The 19,032-nt window shown below is 37.6% G+C and overlaps 1 protein-coding gene across 1 annotated transcript; it reads right to left on the minus strand.

The window, feature by feature from the left end:
• Window positions 1-15,042: 15,042 nt before the first annotated feature.
• On the minus strand, window positions 15,043-17,351 carry LOC110111997. Its single transcript, XM_020844070.2, has one exon. The coding sequence runs from the start codon at window positions 17,170-17,172 to the stop codon at window positions 15,205-15,207; it is 1,968 nt and encodes a 655-aa protein (XP_020699729.1). The 5' UTR covers window positions 17,173-17,351; the 3' UTR covers window positions 15,043-15,204.
• Window positions 17,352-19,032: the final 1,681 nt, after the last annotated feature.

Genomic DNA, 19,032 nt, shown 5'->3' on the forward strand with positions numbered 1-19,032 from the left:
GATAATGTTATAAAAATTAATAGAATTGGAGATAGAATTATAGCTTTAAAGATTATTATTGATGCTTAGATTCTTAATATTAAAAGTACTTATGCTTCTCAAGTAGATTTGGATATGAGTTCAAAATTAAAATTTTGGAATGATTTAGAATAATTAATACAAAAGTTAACTCTTAAAGAAAGAGTTTTTATTGGAGGAGATTTAAATGGACATGTTTGTAGAGAGGTTAATGATTTTAAAAGCATTGATGATGACAATGAATTATGAACGATAAATAAAGATGATAAGATAATATTAGATTTTTCTTTAGCTTATGCTTTTTTTAATTACTAATATATTTTTTTGTTAAGAAAAAAAGAGATGAGTATCTCATCACTTATAAAAATGAATATAGTAAAACTCAGATTGATTATTTTTTTATAAGAAAATTAGATCGTTTTGATTGCAATGATTGCAAAGTTATTATGAGTGAAAATTTATTTACCCAACATCAATTATTAGTTTTGGACTATGAGATAAATGGGCAAAAAATAAAACAATAAAGTAAATGATATTCTAGGATTAGATTGGGGTATTTAATAATAATAACAAAAATATTTTTTAGAGTAGTATTTTAGATCTTAAGATTTTATATGTGCATGAGGATGCTAATGTTATGTGGGATACAGTGGCTAGTGATATTAAGAATATTGTAAAAGATGTACTTGGAGTATCAAAGGGAAAAGCTCATAATAGTAAAAAGTTTATAATTGAATCTAAATGTGCAATAAAAGATAAAAAATAAAAAAATTTGTTATAAAAATTGGTTTATATGTAGAATTTGAGATAATTTGAAAAGATATAAAGATGCACGTAAGGAATCTAAGAAAGTAATATGCGATGCAAAGATCTTCACTTTTAATAATTTATATAATAGATTAGATACTAAGGAGGAAAAAATATATATGTATAAGTTAACCAAATAAAGAGATAAGATTAGTAAGGATTTAGTTCAAGTGAAGTGCATTAAGAATGAAGATCAAAAAGTACTTTTCTTAGAAGATGATATTCAACAAAGGTGGATGAAATATTTTGATAAACTTTTTAATGAAGAATATGAAAATACGATTGACTTTAGTGACCTTAGCATCCTAAATGAAAATAAAGTTTTCTATTTTTATCGACGTATTAGAAAAGTGAAGTTATAGAGGCTTTAAAGAAAATAAAGTGTGAAAAGCTATTGGACCTAATGATATTCTAATAGAGGTGTGGAAATGCTTAGAAGATAAAGGAATTTCTTAGCTTATTAAACTTTTTAATACTATTTTGAAGGCTAAAAAGATGTGAGATGAGTGAAGAATGAGTGTTTCAATTCATATTTTTAAGAATAAATGTGATGCACAAGATTGTAATTAAGTTAATGTATCATACTTTAAAACTATGGGAGCAAGTTATGGAGCATAGGTTGCGGCATGATACTAATGCTTCTCAAAATCAATTTGGATTCATGTCGGGTAGGTCTACTATGGAAGCCTTACATTTATTGAGAGCTTTGATGGAGAAATATTATAGAGAGAATAAGGAGGATCTACATATGATATTTATTGATTTAGAGAAAACATATGATAAAGTTTCAAGAGAAGTGCTATGGAGAGTTCTTGAAAAGAAAGGAGTTAAGAACGTTTATATTCAAATCATTAAAGATATGTATGCAAGAGTTATCACTTGTGTTCAAACACGAGGTGATTTGACCAAGTATTTTCCTATTTCAGTTGGATTACATCAAGGATCAGCCTTAAGCCCATATCGTTTTGCTTTAATCATGGATAATCTCACTAGACATTTGCAAGAGGATGTACATATGTGTATGCTTTTTGCTGATGATATTCTCCTTGTTGATAAGACTAGAGAGGGAGTTGAAGGTAAACTTGAATTATGGATGTCAACCTTAGAATCTAATAGGTTTTCGCATGAGTAAATCGATCTGAATATATGGAGTTTATTTTTAATAGTAATGGACTAGTGAGGGATTGTGACTTTGGGCGAGCAAGTCATTAATAAAAGTACATGTTTTAAATATCTTGGATCTATTGTTCAGAGGATGGTGAAATAGATGGGAATATTATCAGAAGTATTCAAGTGGGATGGTTAAAGTTGAGGAATGCATCGGGCTTGTTGTGTGATAGAAAAGTACCCCTCAAACTGAAGGGCAAATTATATAAGATGGTGGTGAGACTTGCAATGATTTATGGTGCCGAATGTTGGCCATTAAATTAAAGAGAAACATAATACAAAGTTAAATGTCCTAGAGATGAGGATGCTCAGGTGGATAAGTGGCTTTACCCTTAGAGATAAGATTAGAGAGAGTTGCCATAAATGATTTGGTCACATAAAATAGCGGCCTTCTGAGGACTCGGTTAAGAAAATAGAGGTATTAAATTTGACTTATGTTAAGAAAGATAGAGATAAACCTAAAAAGACCTGGCTAGAAAATATTAGAAATGATCTTTCTTTATTGGAATTAAACAAGAATTTAACTTTTAACAAGACACAATCGAAAAAAAGGATTCATGTAGCTGACCCCACGTAGTGGTACAAAGACTTAATGTTGTTGTTTTTGTCAAACAGATAACATCATGTCATGACCATTTAGTAAATGCCTTCCACTTGAGACAAGCAAAAGAATGGTAATAAAACAAGAAAAGAAATCAACGCCAATACGGAATTCAAAGTTGAAAAGATTTAAAAAAAAAAGATGTCGAAAAAAAAATTAGGATTTTTTTTGGAACGGTTTGATTATTGCTTTGTAAAACTATTTTTTAGCAAAAAATTTATTAAAAATAGTTAAAAAAATAATGGTTTAAAATTGTCCCAAACCAAACCTAAAGCTAAACACCCTTCTTACAACTTTATAAAGTAAATTTTCAGGACAAAAAAATTTTAAATTAAAAATTTCTGTACTAAAAAATTAATTTAACAAACAATAAAAAAATTGACCCAAACCAAACATTTGGCTATTATCTCTCATAGGCATAGCAATAATGTTCTTATAATCTATTTGGGAGGTCTGCAACGTTTTATAAAGTTTATTATAAATTTATTTTGGAAAAAATAATTTAGCTATTCTAATAACAATAAACAACTTTTCATTACAAAAATTTATAAAAAACAATAAAAATTAAAAAATGTTACAGTCGAACCAAATTATAATTATTGTCTGAAAAATAAAGCAGCAAAAAATGCCCCCAACAAACCCTTCCTGTGCATTGCAAAAGTAGAAAGAGATAACAGCAAATTGCGGTATTCTAAAATTTCTCAAAAACTAGCAAAAATATAGAACGGTCATTCTCAACTAGCTCCATTTGTAAACATTTCGATAGACCACTGATCACGGGCATCTGTGAAGGAGAAATCATTATGTGTGGACATTAGATGGTCCGGAGACTAATCAAAACACGCCACGTCATCTGAGCAAAAAAAAAGTAACGTGATGTGTTCTGATTGTTCTCCGAATGCCGTCCAGGATCCGTGCATAATATTTTTTTGTCTGTGAAGAGCTATGCTCGCAGCTAAAGCAGAAACTGTAGCAAGTTGCGCAATCAATAGATTACTTATATATTCTCAACATGAGGTGGACATCAACAAAGACATGGCCATTTTTCTACTATGCATCGTTTTCTGATGCTTCAAACGTTGAAGCTCGTGAAATTATAGCAACAATCTATGAATACATTGGCAGGTTTCTTAAAGTCATGACAAACAAATAATGAGCAAATAAACATCTAAACCAACAATTTTCAACACTCCTGCTACGCTTAAGAAAAACAGAGAGTAAAGGTTCATCTTGATTTTCCTAGACTTTCTCGCTCTCATACACTTAAATGGTAAAGTAAGGCTTCATTTGGGACGGCTTTTTTACTGCTTCTTAAAGCAGCTTTCTAGTACAACAAATAAATTTTTTATACTAGAAAGCTACTTTAAGAAGCAGTAAGAAAGCCATCCCAAACGAAGCCTAAATTAGAGAATGGGGACAAGTGATCTTCTGCATGGAAGATCAGAATGGTAAAAACCATGAAATTGATAGTAAATACTTGAAAATTTAAAGTAAATCCTATCAAGAGAGCAAAAACAACGAGAAATCTCCACGATTCCAATGAAAAATAAGTGAAAAATAATAATTTTATTGCAAGAAAAAAAACTACGGAAGAAAATACCAAGATATGGTTGATCCTCTATTATAGAGGATCGATCTCTCCCAAATCTCTAGACGCCGCTAGTGCCCAAAGAAAACCTATGGGATCTCAAATTTCAGCCAAATTCAAGATGTCCTATCCCTAGGAAAACAAACTATTAAATGCATACAAATCAAATTTGAGCTCTCTCTCATTTTTTTAAAAAGAAAAAAAAAACATACAAATCAAAAGGAAATCCCTAAACAGTCCGTACATTCAAACTTCCCTCCTAATTGCCTCAAAAATCCTTCCTAAACAGTTCACACATGCCCGGACATGCGTTCGACGCATACAGGAGGCGGAAATGTCAGCCACTTTTCATGTAAGCCGGTCCCCTCGGACCGGTCTAACAGAAACTTTACACATTTGAATAGCTTTCACTAGTACTAAATGAGTTCTAAAATACAGCCCTGATATACTGTCATCTGATGGTAGCTATGACACAAGTTTTATAAAAGATAATGGCTGTGCAAGTCTTAAGGGGGATGATTGTGGCACAATTTTTGTGAGAAATGACCGTGAAAATCTTGAGGATACAACTGCAATGCAAATCTTAATACACCACAAAATAGATCTCAATACCTTGAACGCATTAATGGTAGCGAATTGAAGCTTCAAAAATCATATTGGTAAGAATATTCAATGTTTCTAAATTAAGGTCATAAAAAAATATTGGATTAGTTATTCTCATCAAGAAAAGTATTTTTCCACAAATGATGATAACCTTTAGAAAAGTTAGCATAAAAGGAAGGAAAGGGGGGTGTTTGTGCAAAAGCCATTATGATCTATGTTGCACCGATACACCTATTTATGAAGGTGTGCTGTATCTAATACACCGATACACAGATACGCCACCGATACTCCACCGATACGTGTTGGATACGCCAAAGCCGTATCCAAATAAAATACTATTTAATTTCAAAAGGACACGCGTATCCGATTCGCGTGTCTGTTGAAAAACAAAAAGAAATCCAAAATAAAAGACGTGTCGTATTTACTTCCGCTGTTGCGAGCAAGATTCTCTCATTTCCGAGATGGATTTGAGTCTCTTAATGATATGAAAATATTAAAAATTATTTATCTTTCACTTGATGAGCCTGAATTAGAAGCTATGATATTTATTGAAGATGATATGGAAGTTCAAAGACAAACCAATGAAGAAGATAATTATATCATTCCTTATATTGAATAGTTGAAACTTCATGTGCTAGATAATTTATGTTTATGCTTTTGTTGTTGTACTAGACATTTAATACTTATATTTTGACAAATGATGTTGTTGCCATTTTTTTTTTGTAATTTCAAATATTATGTTTTGATTGCTTTCTTAATTTTTATGTATGATTTATAAATTATAATGCCGTGTCCGCGCCGTACCCGTATCCTGTATTTTTAAGAATTGACGTGTCTCGTATCCGTATCGTATCCGTGTCGCCGTATCTGTATCGGTGCAACATAGATTATGATTCATTGCAATCTACTCCTCTTTCTACCTGACATCATTTTATGCTGCTTCACATGTAGAAGCCCATGAAATTATAGAAACAATCTATGAATTAAACAGCAGGCTTCTTAACATCATTAAAAGATAAGGACTAATGAGCAAATAAATATTCAAACCAACAATTTTCAACATTCATGCTATGTGCAGGACATTAAACAAATAGAGTGAGGATTAATCTTGATTTTTGCAGATTTTTTCAATCTAGTACACACAAATAGTAAAGTGAATTAAAGAATGGGGCACAAAATCTTTTTCAAGGAAAACAGAAAGGTAAAAACCATGGAGATATGCTAATAAGCTATGCATAATTTTAGAAAGGGGAATTATAATTCTTGCCCATAATATTTCTTACAGTAATCAACAACAGATGATCCAGATCACATCATCTAATGATTACACTACGATCAACTAGGATTGACCTAACTAGCTTTGCCCAACCCTAGAGGCTAGCAGTGCCCATGTTGACCTCATTTTTAGAATGAGATTGACAACCTTATGTTGACTGAATTTTTTATCGAATCGCATCGATTTTGATCCAAGATGGTTCAATTTAATTGAATTTGACTAATTCATTCAATTTTCACTTATTTTATTGGCTCGAGTCAGCTTGAACCAACTAATTGAATCAATTAATTATTTTGTTCGATTCGACATTAATTTCATTAATTCGAGTTGAATTGAGTTAAATTGCAAAAGATTAACTCAACCGAGTTGATTCAACTCTGATTCAAGTCCTCAAAATAAACTAAAGTGAATTAAATTGAGTTAATTTGCATCAAATTGGATTAAATCGACCTAATCAACTCAAATCGAGTTAAATTGGGTTTAATAGAACCTAAATTGAACTCAATTCAAACTTTCCCTCGGTTTTCCCAAAGGAGTGCTGCAAATGCTTCATTTAACCTATCCAGTCCTTTCCAAATCAAGCAAGCCCACATCTAATGGCTGAAATCACCTCAAGGACAGCAGCTTGCCACACCTTCCTTTTATTTTTGCATGATTCTTGCATTTGTTGACTTCTCAAAACCGTGAAGGGCAAAGAGTAATTAATCTCAACCATTGGACTAGGGATGTCAATATATGACCCGACCCGAAAACCTGACATCTCGACCCAAAATTTCAAGTTCGGGTTGACTCGTTTAACAAGCATATCGGGTTCGGGTTAATTTTTTCAACTAATTTCACTTTTAGGTCGAGTTCGGGCCAACCTGCAAACCCAAATTCAACCTATTTTGATCTGCATTTAGAAGTCGCCAAACCCCTGTGCGTGACTCTAGACTCGAACCACGGAATCAGCATCCACTAGCTTGCATAGTCCTAACTTTTCCTCATAGTTCACATCACCGTCCAAGCCTCCCAACACTCCACGTGCATCTGAGCTGCAACCCAAGCACCTGATTGTTGCCACACCCTCCAACCAACCTCTCCACCAGGACCACCATTGCAGTTCACCCATGAACTTGTTGGGATCGTGAAGAAGTGCAAGAGGAGAAGTGGACTGGCAGTTTGAAGAGGAAAGCAAGAATGGGGGAGTTGGTTGGGATCGTTTACCGTTTGGCTTCTGCATGAGGATAGAGAGTGAAGGAGATTGGAATAGCTAATCCCAATTGTAGATCACTCGACTCTCCATGATGAGGACATCAAAGATCAACGGCTACGATCGTGTCTATTAATTTTGATATATTTTATGTATTTGATTTGTTATTGTTCTTTTTCCCTTTCTACCCTCACTTGAGGGCTTTGTCTTATGTTTGCCCTAGGGGCAATTGTGTCTTTTATTTTTCTTCGTTGTATTTGGCTATTTAAGCCTTCTCCCTCCTCTTGGAGAGGGGATGATGATTAATATGAAATTTTCAGCTTGTGCTTATGGATCTCTTTGTGAGTTCTAATTTTCTCTCTTTGGATGATCTCTTAGTGAGTTCGTGAGAGGAGAGGCCCAAGTGGGGCAAAAGCAATACCTGTCAATCTTGGTGGATTCCAAGGTTCACGGTTCTCTTATCTTTCTTTCTTTTATTTTCTTTTATTTTTCTTGCATCGAATCCCCTCCCCAATCTTCCCACCTGCCGGCCTCCTACTCCCCGTCCCCTTCCCCTCCTCCCAAAACCGAGCCCACCTTCACTGATCCACCGCCCCCTTAGCCGCCCAAAACCGCCAGCCAGCCCTCCCCTCTCCCCCTCCACTTGTTCCACCCGCCGGCCCACCCACCATAATCCTTCAAATTCGAATTTTGAAATTCAAATTCTATCATAAATCCTTTCCTAAATTCTCTCTATGTGATTTATGAGGGAATCCTTGTTGGCAATCAATTTATTTTGAATTTCAAAACTCCTTCCTATGTGAGTTAAGTTCCATTAGGAAGTTTCTTATTATTTGAATCAAATCTGAAATTAATTTCAGATTTGATTATAATTGCATTAACCTACTTGGGGCCCACGTATTAATCACAAAACCCCTCTCTCTCCTCTCTACATGACCGGCTCCCTCTCCCTCATACTTTCTCTCTCCAATTATCATTAATTTCTCTCTATTAATACTCCCTCATTATCTCCCACAATTCCTCCCTCACACTTAATTCCTTTCAATGAGAGTTTGAATTCAAAATTCAAATTCTTTCCCTCCGAATTCACCTAATCTGAAATTAACTCCAAGATCATCTCCATAGCTGCCCGCCTACTTTTCCACTTCATTATCCAAGTGCCTATGCATCCCACAAGAGGAAATCGCTAAAACTCCCTGCTCTAGCTTACTGTCCAGATCCCTGGACAGGTTCCATAAGCTAAACCTGGATATTGGAGCCTTGAAAGCTGCTGTCCAGACTCTGCCAATTGCTGTCCAGAGAAATTCTGCTTCTCTTCCTGCTGTTCAGCCGGTGGGGGAATCTTCATGTGCTGTCTTGAAGGTTCAGATTGCTGCCCACAACACCAAGAAGGTTCGTGGTTGCCGTCCACTTCCTCTCCAGCACCCAAACAGCCGCCGAAGCTTCATATCTTCTATTTCTTTGGAGTTTCCAAGTGCTGGAACTGCTGTCCAGGTCTGCGAAATTGCTGTCCAGAATTATTTCAAGTGTCAAATTGCTGTCCCGGCCTTCATTGCCGCTGTCTAAGACGTCCCTAGCTGCTGTCCAGCCATTTTGTTGACCTTCCATGACTTTCCCGCTGTCCAGAAGGTCTCTGACCGCCATCGTGAAGGCTTCCAACCCTGAAGTTGTTGTTCACTCTTCCCCAAGCTCATAATCAACCACACCAGAACACGTAACTCCCTTTCTTTGGGTAAACTCTCCCTCCAAACTCTCTTATCTTCCTAGTGCACTTACTACTTGTGGTTATATGTTGATTCACGATAATCTTGCTAATTCTTCCCCGTTAAAGCCTAGTAATTAGAAGAGTTGAGTGAGGGATCTCCTCGTAGTGACTAGTCTTATTATTAACATTGAGATTTATGGTTGAAAACCAATCATGTATGCAACGTCACATTAATTGACTAGTTTGCAATATTAACTTCCACGCATGTGATTTAGCCTAAGCTTATTTTATCACCTTATCATTTAATTTTGTCATTTATCATCAAGAGAAAGCTTATAATTATTGTGCTCTAAAAATTAAGCGTGTAAACTTTCTTAATCTAATCATCTGTGCATGTACGTTTTACATCACTCCATGTATCTCAACCCCTCCCAAACTCTAATTATATATTTTTTTAATTCTAAATGGGTTAAGGGGTTAGGTTGTTTTAAACCGGTGGACGACAGGGCCAACTCGGGTTCAAGATTTTGAACCATTTATTAAACGAATCAGGTTTGGGTCGCATGAGTTCGAGCGAGTCAATTTCAGGTTGAACCCGACCCAAAAAATCCATTTTGATGCCCCTACATTGGACTCAAACCATATAAGGGCAGAATAGGCATTTTGCATCTATTATTGTAGCTAGAATGCATAACTAGTGGGAAAACCAAGTTCCGCGTGCGTCCAGGGAGAATCGAGTAGGAGAGAGGAGCTCTATACCTGCAGCCTGGGCTTTCATTTCTTCTAGAGAGAAAACGTGAGGGGAAAGGTTGGTGTGTCTAACTGTGTACGCGACCAAAGAGAAATGAGATAAGGTTCAACGATTGCTTGCATCTTCTAAAAGCGAGAAAGAAACGACCTATGTTTGGTTCTCAAATAGAAATTGAGAGCTGGCAGATAAGCTCTTCCTAATTTGGGTTTCTCCTCACTTGAACGTCCAAACTTAAAGAGGGTGGCGGCTTGGATTTCGATCTTCCAAGGAGAGAGAGAAAATCAAGAGCTAAGAGTGGTTCGCTTCTTCTTGGCTTCTTAGTCTTCAGAGATTGAAGGGGGAGGGCACATTTAGCTACTTTTGGTTAGTTGGTTTGATCAAGTTGAGGTTTAGCTTGTTATCCTAAACCTTCTCCTTCTTCAAGACAAACTCCGATGAGTTGGTGGTGATGACGACTTCCCAAACAATCCGAATAGCAGCCTTCCTTGGCTTCAATTGCTTTTGTTTCGTCCAAACAAAAGTAATACGACCGAAAAGCCATCAAACTAGTTCTGGTGAGGTACCTTCTTGAACTTAGAAAAACCTAGGTCTCCTAGCCTTCTAGTTGTATATATGACATTCCTAAAGCCCTAAGTTCGTGTAGAAGCCTTCATTGATGCTCTCCAACCCTAAAACCCCCGCTATCCTCTCAGTCCCCGTGGAAATCCAATGATTTCCAATGGGATGTTCTCATTTGAACCCAAAGAGAATGGCAACGAGCATTAGGTCATTCAACTTGTGTCTAGTGACCCTCAAATGCATAAAAACATATTCATGTTGTATTCAAACCATTTGCTTATAAACAAAATCCTAAGCCTTTCGTAGCCATTGCATTCAAATCCAATGGCTACGCACTTGAACAAACCAAATTGCATAACATTTAAGACTTAGATTATGATAAAATTAATATAAAAATATATTGTTGACTTCTTTTGCTAGGATTCCAAATTCAATTTAAAAAATCATAAAATCTGAAATTTAAACAAACATAAGTAAAAAAAAAAGGATTAAATTTAGTTTATGCTTCCCCTAGGTGGTATAAACTTAACGGTTAAAATTTTGAGTCATTTGGAGAATGTTTAAACTTAAAATTAATGCAAAGATTATCAAAATAACCCTAAAAGCATTTTTTGTAAATAAGTAATCCTGCTTAAAATAAATCCTATTGTATTTAGCTTTTAAATAAAATAAGAGAAGATTTTTTTGGGAAATCGCATACCAAAAATCTAAATTTTATACTTGAATACATTGATGAATGATATTTTTATCTTTCGAGATGATATATGATTCGCAACATCGTATTCGATTATAAAATAGAAATTCAAAAATCATGTTGAATTTATAGTCCGCAACCCCGACAGCATCAACCACTGATAATGTGTCTTACTAGTGATCTAAATATACCACATTGTAAATCTCAACACCAAAAGCACATCAAAGGTGGAAAATTACAGCTTCAACGATCATATTAGTGAGAATATTCATTGTTTCTAAATTAGGAACGTTAAAAAATGATGACAATCTGCTGCCATTTTTATGTGGGTTTATTCCTCTCCTCGAGAGGAGTACGTTTCCACAAACAATAATGTCTGAAGGTCACAACAAATCCAAGAAGTTCAAATATAAGACAAATTGCAAAGCAACAAGCATGTGTTCGATCAATCAGAGGCCATCGAGACGTTGCTTTTAACAAGGGGCTAGTCAAATAGCCCCTAATATCATCAGAAGTAGTGGAGCTCCTCACGATTGATCAAACACTTCATTTCCTTTCTGAGTGTGGCAGTAGGTCTAACCTAGTTCAAACTAGTTTGCTCAAAATTAGCTAATTTATGGCCTTATAAATACCCATTTTCAAAGTTCTTGCTGTTGAAAAATTCAACATGACCAAAATGATCTTGTTGTAGAATCATTATCTCACACTAAGTATTTTTTTGTCCTTGATTCAATTAAGTCTAACAGAATTTAGTGTTTAATCTAGCTCATTTAAGAAGCATAAAGATGCGCACTTTGGAATGAAATTTAATGCTTGATCAAATATAGTTTCTACAAGCCCAACAACTCCCCCTTATTATTGACATGTTGTTCTCTTTTCCATGACAGAGGGCTCATGTAATCCTTGAAGATTTCAAGTTGCAACAAATTTATCAAAGGCTACATTTGCTTTTGGTAGGTGAAATCTTATGCATGTGTACCTTCACTCTCCATATTACTTCAATCATGTTTTGTGATTTTTACGTAAATGACACTCACTGCATAAAAAATGAGATAACTTTGCAGAAGTATTTTCTACCTCTAAAAATTATGATTTTTTCAAATAAAATGGTCCACCTAAGGTAGAGGGGCCGATATAAAGCACAACCCTGCATAGACAAATCTAAAAACTTGCTCGCAATGGAGGTCCAAACAGGTGAATTCCTAAGATTAAACTTATAGCACTCGAACCACATGCTAAGTTTGCCGATATATGAAAAAGATATTTTTTTGTCAGTCAAATGTACTCCATTTTGAGAGATTCATGCTTCAATTAAAAGAATAATTGATATAGAAATTGATGCAAGTGATTTATTTTATTTAGTTTTAATGGCTATTTGGTTTGCTGCAAAATGATGTAAAGTATTTCAAATACAGGGGTTTTAGAAATATTAGTGTTTGGTTTTAAGTAAAAGGAATGGAGAGTAAAGTTTTGAAGAAAAAAAATTCACCATCTAGTTCAAATACAGTGTATTTGGAATTTCTCAAATTTGGACGATTTTCAAATAAACCGCTCACTCACCGACATTGCCATCACCTCCACCACTGGTTACTACAAACCACCGTCAACCCTGATAGCCGTCAACTGCTGCTGTTCAACCCCCGGCCCACCCCCCCCCCCAAAAAAAAAAACTTTTTTGCACTTTACATTGCATTTATTTTACTTAAAATAAAAAAATAATCTCATGCATTTATTTTACAGCCATCCAAGCAACTCCAAAGAATTCTTTTTACACAGCATTCTTTTTCAGGCAACCAAAACAACCCTTTAATTGGGTTTTTGAGGAATTATTTTAGCAAACATATGGAGATCTTGCCATTATAATAGCTTGTAAATTGCTTTTTTTTTTTTTTTTAAAGCAAGGGGAGGATTCTCTTGGTGTTGTCAACCTGATCTTTGCTAATATGATACACATTTAAACAATGGATGATCAACCCTTACATGGGGATGCATTCTGATGGATAAAGTACACTTTGATGTGCCATTCATACATGTCAATAGTGTTGAATAGCATGTGTCAAGGTGCAAGGCATAGCGCGGTTCACCTCACATTCCATATGCATGGCGATTGGCGAGGCATGTGAAACTAAAATGAAGCGCGTTATTTGTACCATGCATATGCAATAACGCATAGCCCTCGTAGCGCACGATATTTTAATTTTTATGATTAAATATTAATATTAGAATTAATTATAATTTATTTAGTAGCTTTATTTTGGTTAGATTTGTGCTTTCTTAGGGCACGATACCGACTCTCAACTTTGACACTGACGTGGCAAGGCTGTCGATCTCGCCTTTTGTCTAGCATCACAGTCTCGCCTCTTGCCTTCAACGCACAAGCACGCATGTAAGGATCTCATATTTTGTAATAAGTTTAAAATAGTAAGTGCTAAATAATATGTTATGGCTCAATGGGGACCTCTACGCTATGGTGCAATATTTGTTATAAGAATGGGGTATTCTAATTGTAATGTAGGAAAAATTTAATGACAACCATACCTATAATGTTGCCAAGAACATACCATCCATGTTACAGCCAAAATTTCCTACAATGAATCACTTCTATTATGATTCTCTTCAAAGGTGTATCATCCTTTACTAGATATTGAGTGGGAAAAGATCAATTGGTTATAAATGTCCAGACAATTGATGTTAAGTTCTTTGCACATGTACTCTAACTAGTTGTCTCATTTAAGAGGGGGGAAAGATTTCTCACATACTACATAAAATTATTGTCACGATAAAACTGGAAAGTAAAGTGAGGACTGATTTTGATTTCCTTAGCCTTTTTCGATCTCACACATAAGTGATTAAGTAAAGAGAGGATGGTGATACATGATATTTTGTGGAAAATCTAAGAAAGAATAAATCATAGTCATAGTAATTGAACAACTTATAATAATATGAAAGAGTTATAATGTGTCTCCATTTCCCACCTAATTTAAAAAAAAAAACATTAATACGAAACATCAGCAATTTTGACAAAAGATGATAGTCGACACACCCAGAGGTGGTTGTGATGCATGTCTTATACAAAGTACTAGTAACAAATGTCTTGAAGGAGATGGATGTTGCTCAGTTATAAAAGGAGACAGCTATGATGAAGAATTATAATACAATCTTGTACTTGATGGTTGTGAAGCAAGTCTTGCCATGGCACATTATCTTGTTAATTATGGTTGCTCATACCATTTATTCGATTCCGAGCAATCTTTAGAACACAAAAAAAAAACTTTTTTTAAAAGAATTTCAATTCTTATCTTGAATATTTACCATAGTTATCAATAACAAATGATGCAGATCATGTCCTCTCATGATTAGACAATGTCGTCCCTAGGATGACCAAACTAATATGCTTGGTCCCAACCCCAAATTGACTAGGTGACCTGTGATGGTTGTATAACAGTAAATGACACCAATAATATCTTTAATATGTGCTATTAATATATAATGTCAAAAAAATGCCTTGACTGCAATGATGGTGATGGATTGACATTGTGAAGATTGAATTTATGGGGAATTATTAAAAGAAGGCATTTTAAATACTCAAACTGTTATTCAAGTAAATAATAATTTTATCCATCATAAATGCCAGCAGTGTTATTCACCCTGGGCTCACAAAGCATTGTTTCTACATAGGTGGAAAATATATTAACACATAATCAAGTGATTCCATCACAACATCATGAAGCACACCTTGGTAATATGGAGGAGGACGATGGAGAATGATAAAAATTCAGCACTAATGAATTATTTAAAACCACAGTAAATGAAAAAAGGCATAAAAGTAGGGATAGCAAGTACCTCAATGATTATGAAAATCAAAAGAAACCAAAGACAATAAACAAAAATACAAGCATGAAATGGTTCCTTCGCATATGTTAAGAACATCCATACTCCAATTCCTTTAAATTGTTGATATTCATGTGAAACATGTAAACCTACAAGTTTATAATGAGTAAGGAATGTTTTGCAAATAATGATACTTCATCAGAACTCAGATGGATTTGCATATAGGATTTACTAGCAGAAGATACTAGAAGTAAGAAGCAGAAGAATGAATGATACTTTAATTATCTACTGTAATCACAAGCTATGGCATGCACTACCAAATCAATTTCTCAACACTGAAACAAGAAGAAAGAAAACAGTCTCAAGGAATTCGATACAATCCAATGAGAAAACATTAAAAACTTCGATCAGCATCAATTACACAGGTAGGTTCCACTTTGATAAGTATGGCTAACCTCGTTAAATTGTGCAATGCCATCAGCAACTGGTCTCAAACAAACCTCAGACAAGGTCAACGCTCCCTGCGAAGAAAACTTCACCAATGCATGAACTTCAACCTCACCCTCTGAAGAATCTAGATCAACAGGCATCCGTGCTCTCAGTTTCCCCGCAGGTCCCTTCAGGGGAATGTCAGGGATGTGCCATGTCAACTCTTTCTCAGCACGGCTCAAGACTGCCTTTGGGGAAACCTTAAGAAGTGTTGGGTCAACAGGCAACTTCAAAATGAACTTAACATTAGATAAAGAAGCAGGTAATTCAGGGTTAGAAGCATATTGTATCATTACTGAAAGCAAGGTTCCACTGTGCCTTTTGATTAACCTTAGCCTCAGGGGTAGAGGAGTGAGATGGGGTAGAAGGCTAAACTTCAGAATTGGAATGGGTTCTTCCTTAGAATGAGTTCTGACATGAAACATTCCATTTCCTAAACTGCTTACGCATGAACTCATCATGACAGCCCTCTTGATTCTGGAGGTACCCTCCAAGCGGAAAGAGAACTCAGTTTCCTTCCCAGCCGATTGTTTTGGAGGAATTGTTCTTAAAATAACTGTTCCTTTGAAGCCAACTCGAGCAAGCAAAGACTCCCTGAACTCAGCATTGATTTCTTCCACGATGTTCATCTCTGGGCCAGACATTTCTTTCTTCTTCTCCACCAGAAGGTTCTCTAGAGGCGTGCCCGCTCCAGCAGCTTGAGCTGGAGGAGGTCCCTGACTGGTAGCCAAGAACTCCAGCCCACCTAATCCCTGCGGCTTGGGAGTCTTCTTTGTGGTGACAAATTCTGATGCATCAAGGCCTCCGCCAAAAGCATTGTCGAATCCTTCAAATGCCTCGGATAAGGATGCCTCCTCGTTGCTGAACTCTATCCCACCGTACTCCCCTTCGAAGCCTTCAACCCCAATGAAGGTAGACTTAGTGGCTTCTGCCTGTGGCAAAACCATAACTTCAAGGCCGGATAGGGCTGCAGCTGGATCTGCTGCGTTTATTGCAGAATTAGGGGCCTTCTTGAACCCTCCCACAAGCGCCTCTTCCGGCTTGTTTATCTTATCGCTTGCAGCAAACGGATCCTTCTCCTCCACAGCCTCTTCAGCAGGCAGCTCCTTCTGCTGTTCCTCGCTGGTGAGCTGCGCTACAGGCGCAATAGCCGCAGCAACCTCATCGCCGGCGGCCAGGGTTTCCTGCGGGAGCTCAAAGGAAGCAGATGAGAAGGCCTCGAGATTGGCGCGACGCTCGGCTGAGAGGCCCTCGGCGGCACCTGACCAAGTGTCAGCACCACGGATGCGGTTCTCCGACTCGATGCCTGTGTGCACCATCTTCGCAATGCTCTCTCCGTGAATAGAGGACAGGATGGCGGCGAGGCGCACGCTTCCAACGCCGCGGAGGACGATGTCCAAAGCCATGTAGATCTCGGGGTACTTCCGGTGGAGCTTCTCAGGAGTAACATCAACGCCACGACAAGCAGCGACGATTACGCTGACGGCTTGATTGACGGTGTTGATGCACTCGAAGACATTGTTAGTGAGGCCGCCGTCGGATGCGCGGTCGATGGTGGCGATACCGAGGACGTAGATGCCGTTGACGAGGCGATACACTACCCGATACTTGCTCTCGATACCGACCACCACTTGGCCACTGGAGGCAGCGAGCGGATCATCGCCGATGGCAGAGTCTAGGTCTTCCGTGAGGGTAGGGGCCACCGAGGCAGAAGCTGAGATCTTGTTGTGGCCAGAAGAGGAGGAGGCAGCAGAGGAAGCTGCGAAGGCGAGGCGGGTCTGGCGGAACGAAGAGAGGGCGGCGAGAGCGCGAGTTGGTGGAAACCATTCCCGTGTCTGGAGGAGGATGTCAGGACCATTAGCAGGCTGGAGGGAGAGCGCGAGGCACGCCATGGATGTTCTTCTTTATGAGATTGGGTACCTGGTGGGAAAGATCAAGAAATCAGAGGCTGGAACTGTGGATTTTGGTGGTTGGGCCAATGGATCTTCTCGAACATGGGAATTTTGGCGCTCCGGCAGTTCTCAGATCTGATAGAAGAGGGACTTTTGTGGCGAAAGAAAATAGGGATGATCGTCTTGCAAGCAAATATATTTTATGGAATCCGGTTTTTTTTTTTTTTATCACAGAAATTTTCTGTATTTTTACAGAAGAGGGAAATTTTGTACATGTCATAGACATGCCCAAATTCATTCCCAAAAGTCTCAAATTATGGTGACTTCAATCAAACATATAATTACATAAACATGGGAAACATTCAAATGGAAATTAAGATTAACACGTACATGATCAAGGCCTGAGACCCTAGAGCTTTTGAAGATCTCTTTGAGATATTCCAATGAGCCTAAGAACACCTAATTCGGCCAAAGGGATTAAGAGATGATTTTTTGAAGTTTTATGTGATTTTTTAATTAATTAAATCAGGATTTACACAGTCGGATTGTGCTTTTACATGTGACACACTCCAATTGGTAGGCCAATGGTTGTGTGCTAACTATGTGAATGGCGATTAAAACCAGTCATCGAATCGTGCATCTGACGACTGAGATCAACAAGTCTCCGGAACTACTGGATCTAAATCGACTCGTTGATCTAAATCAATGGCCATGATTATATCTTCAACCTCCCGTGGCTACCCAAGACCGTAGTGCTTTTCTGGCGTGATCCAAAAAATCCTACCGGTGAAACTCCATCAAACCTCACAGAAAGCTTTAGGACAAGGTAGACTGTCAATCCAACGGTTGGATTCCAGTGGGTTAACAGTTTATTTCACATTCGACCATCACCACATAGCTAGGAGCTCGGGAAGGGAATCTCACCATTTAGAAAGCCCCAATGAATGGGTTTTTCTATCAAAAAGCTCAAGGTCATGATGGCGAGCACTTATCCTTCAAACGCCTCAGGTGGAGAGCCATCAAAAGTATGACTTCGAGCGGAGGGCAGAGAGTTTTCATCGGAGTTTGCTCGTAACGAGTGTTGGGAATAGCAACAAAGCTAGGGTTCAAGAGAAAATTGCTCAGGGAACTATGGGGAGTGATTTTGAAAGGATGGATGTGAATGGGGATGTCTGGATCAAGCTGCCCTATTCAAATGCCTCCCACGAGCTCGGATGGCCCGGATTGATCAGGGCGATCGTTAGATGGCTTCCAGGCGGCAGGGGAAAACCTCGTGGAGTCATCTGAACTAAAAGGAGGCAAACTCAGGCCTTGTGGAGACTTTTAGCTATGGCTCGTGAAGGGGGACAATTTGAGCTGGTTTTCCATTTGCTTCGGTCGCTGCCGACCACTAGCTGGGTCAGACTGATATGGAAAGAGAGCTCTAAGATAGGGGGAGTTTAAACATGGGTTCAAATTGGGTATGAGAGAGTCCAATTGAGGAGATGGGCTCGGGTTGACCCAAACATGTATGATTTGGGTCGATTTGGGCTCAACATGGGTCAAGCTAGGGCCTGGGCTTGATAGGGGAGGTAGGTAGGATTAAAGTGAACCCAACTATGTGCTGACTTGGCCAAGGGGTGGCCAAATTACCTAACATGGCTCAGGACAACCCATTTTTTGATACATTTGGGTCATACCCAAGTTAGGTCAGGGGCCTGAGCTTGGTATGAAAGATGTATTAGGTTAAGGAGAGCCCAACGCAAGTGCCAATTGGGTCTGAGTTGATCTGGGCTGAGAAATTGTTAAAGTCAAAGTGATTTTGGAAGCTTTGGGCTAGCCTAAGTCTTGACCCAAGTCAACCCAAGGGTTGGGCTGGCC

The sequence above is a fragment of the Dendrobium catenatum genome, unplaced genomic scaffold (assembly GCF_001605985.2).
Source record: "Dendrobium catenatum unplaced genomic scaffold, ASM160598v2 fragScaff_scaffold_1521, whole genome shotgun sequence".
Lineage (NCBI taxonomy): Eukaryota > Viridiplantae > Streptophyta > Magnoliopsida > Asparagales > Orchidaceae > Dendrobium > Dendrobium catenatum.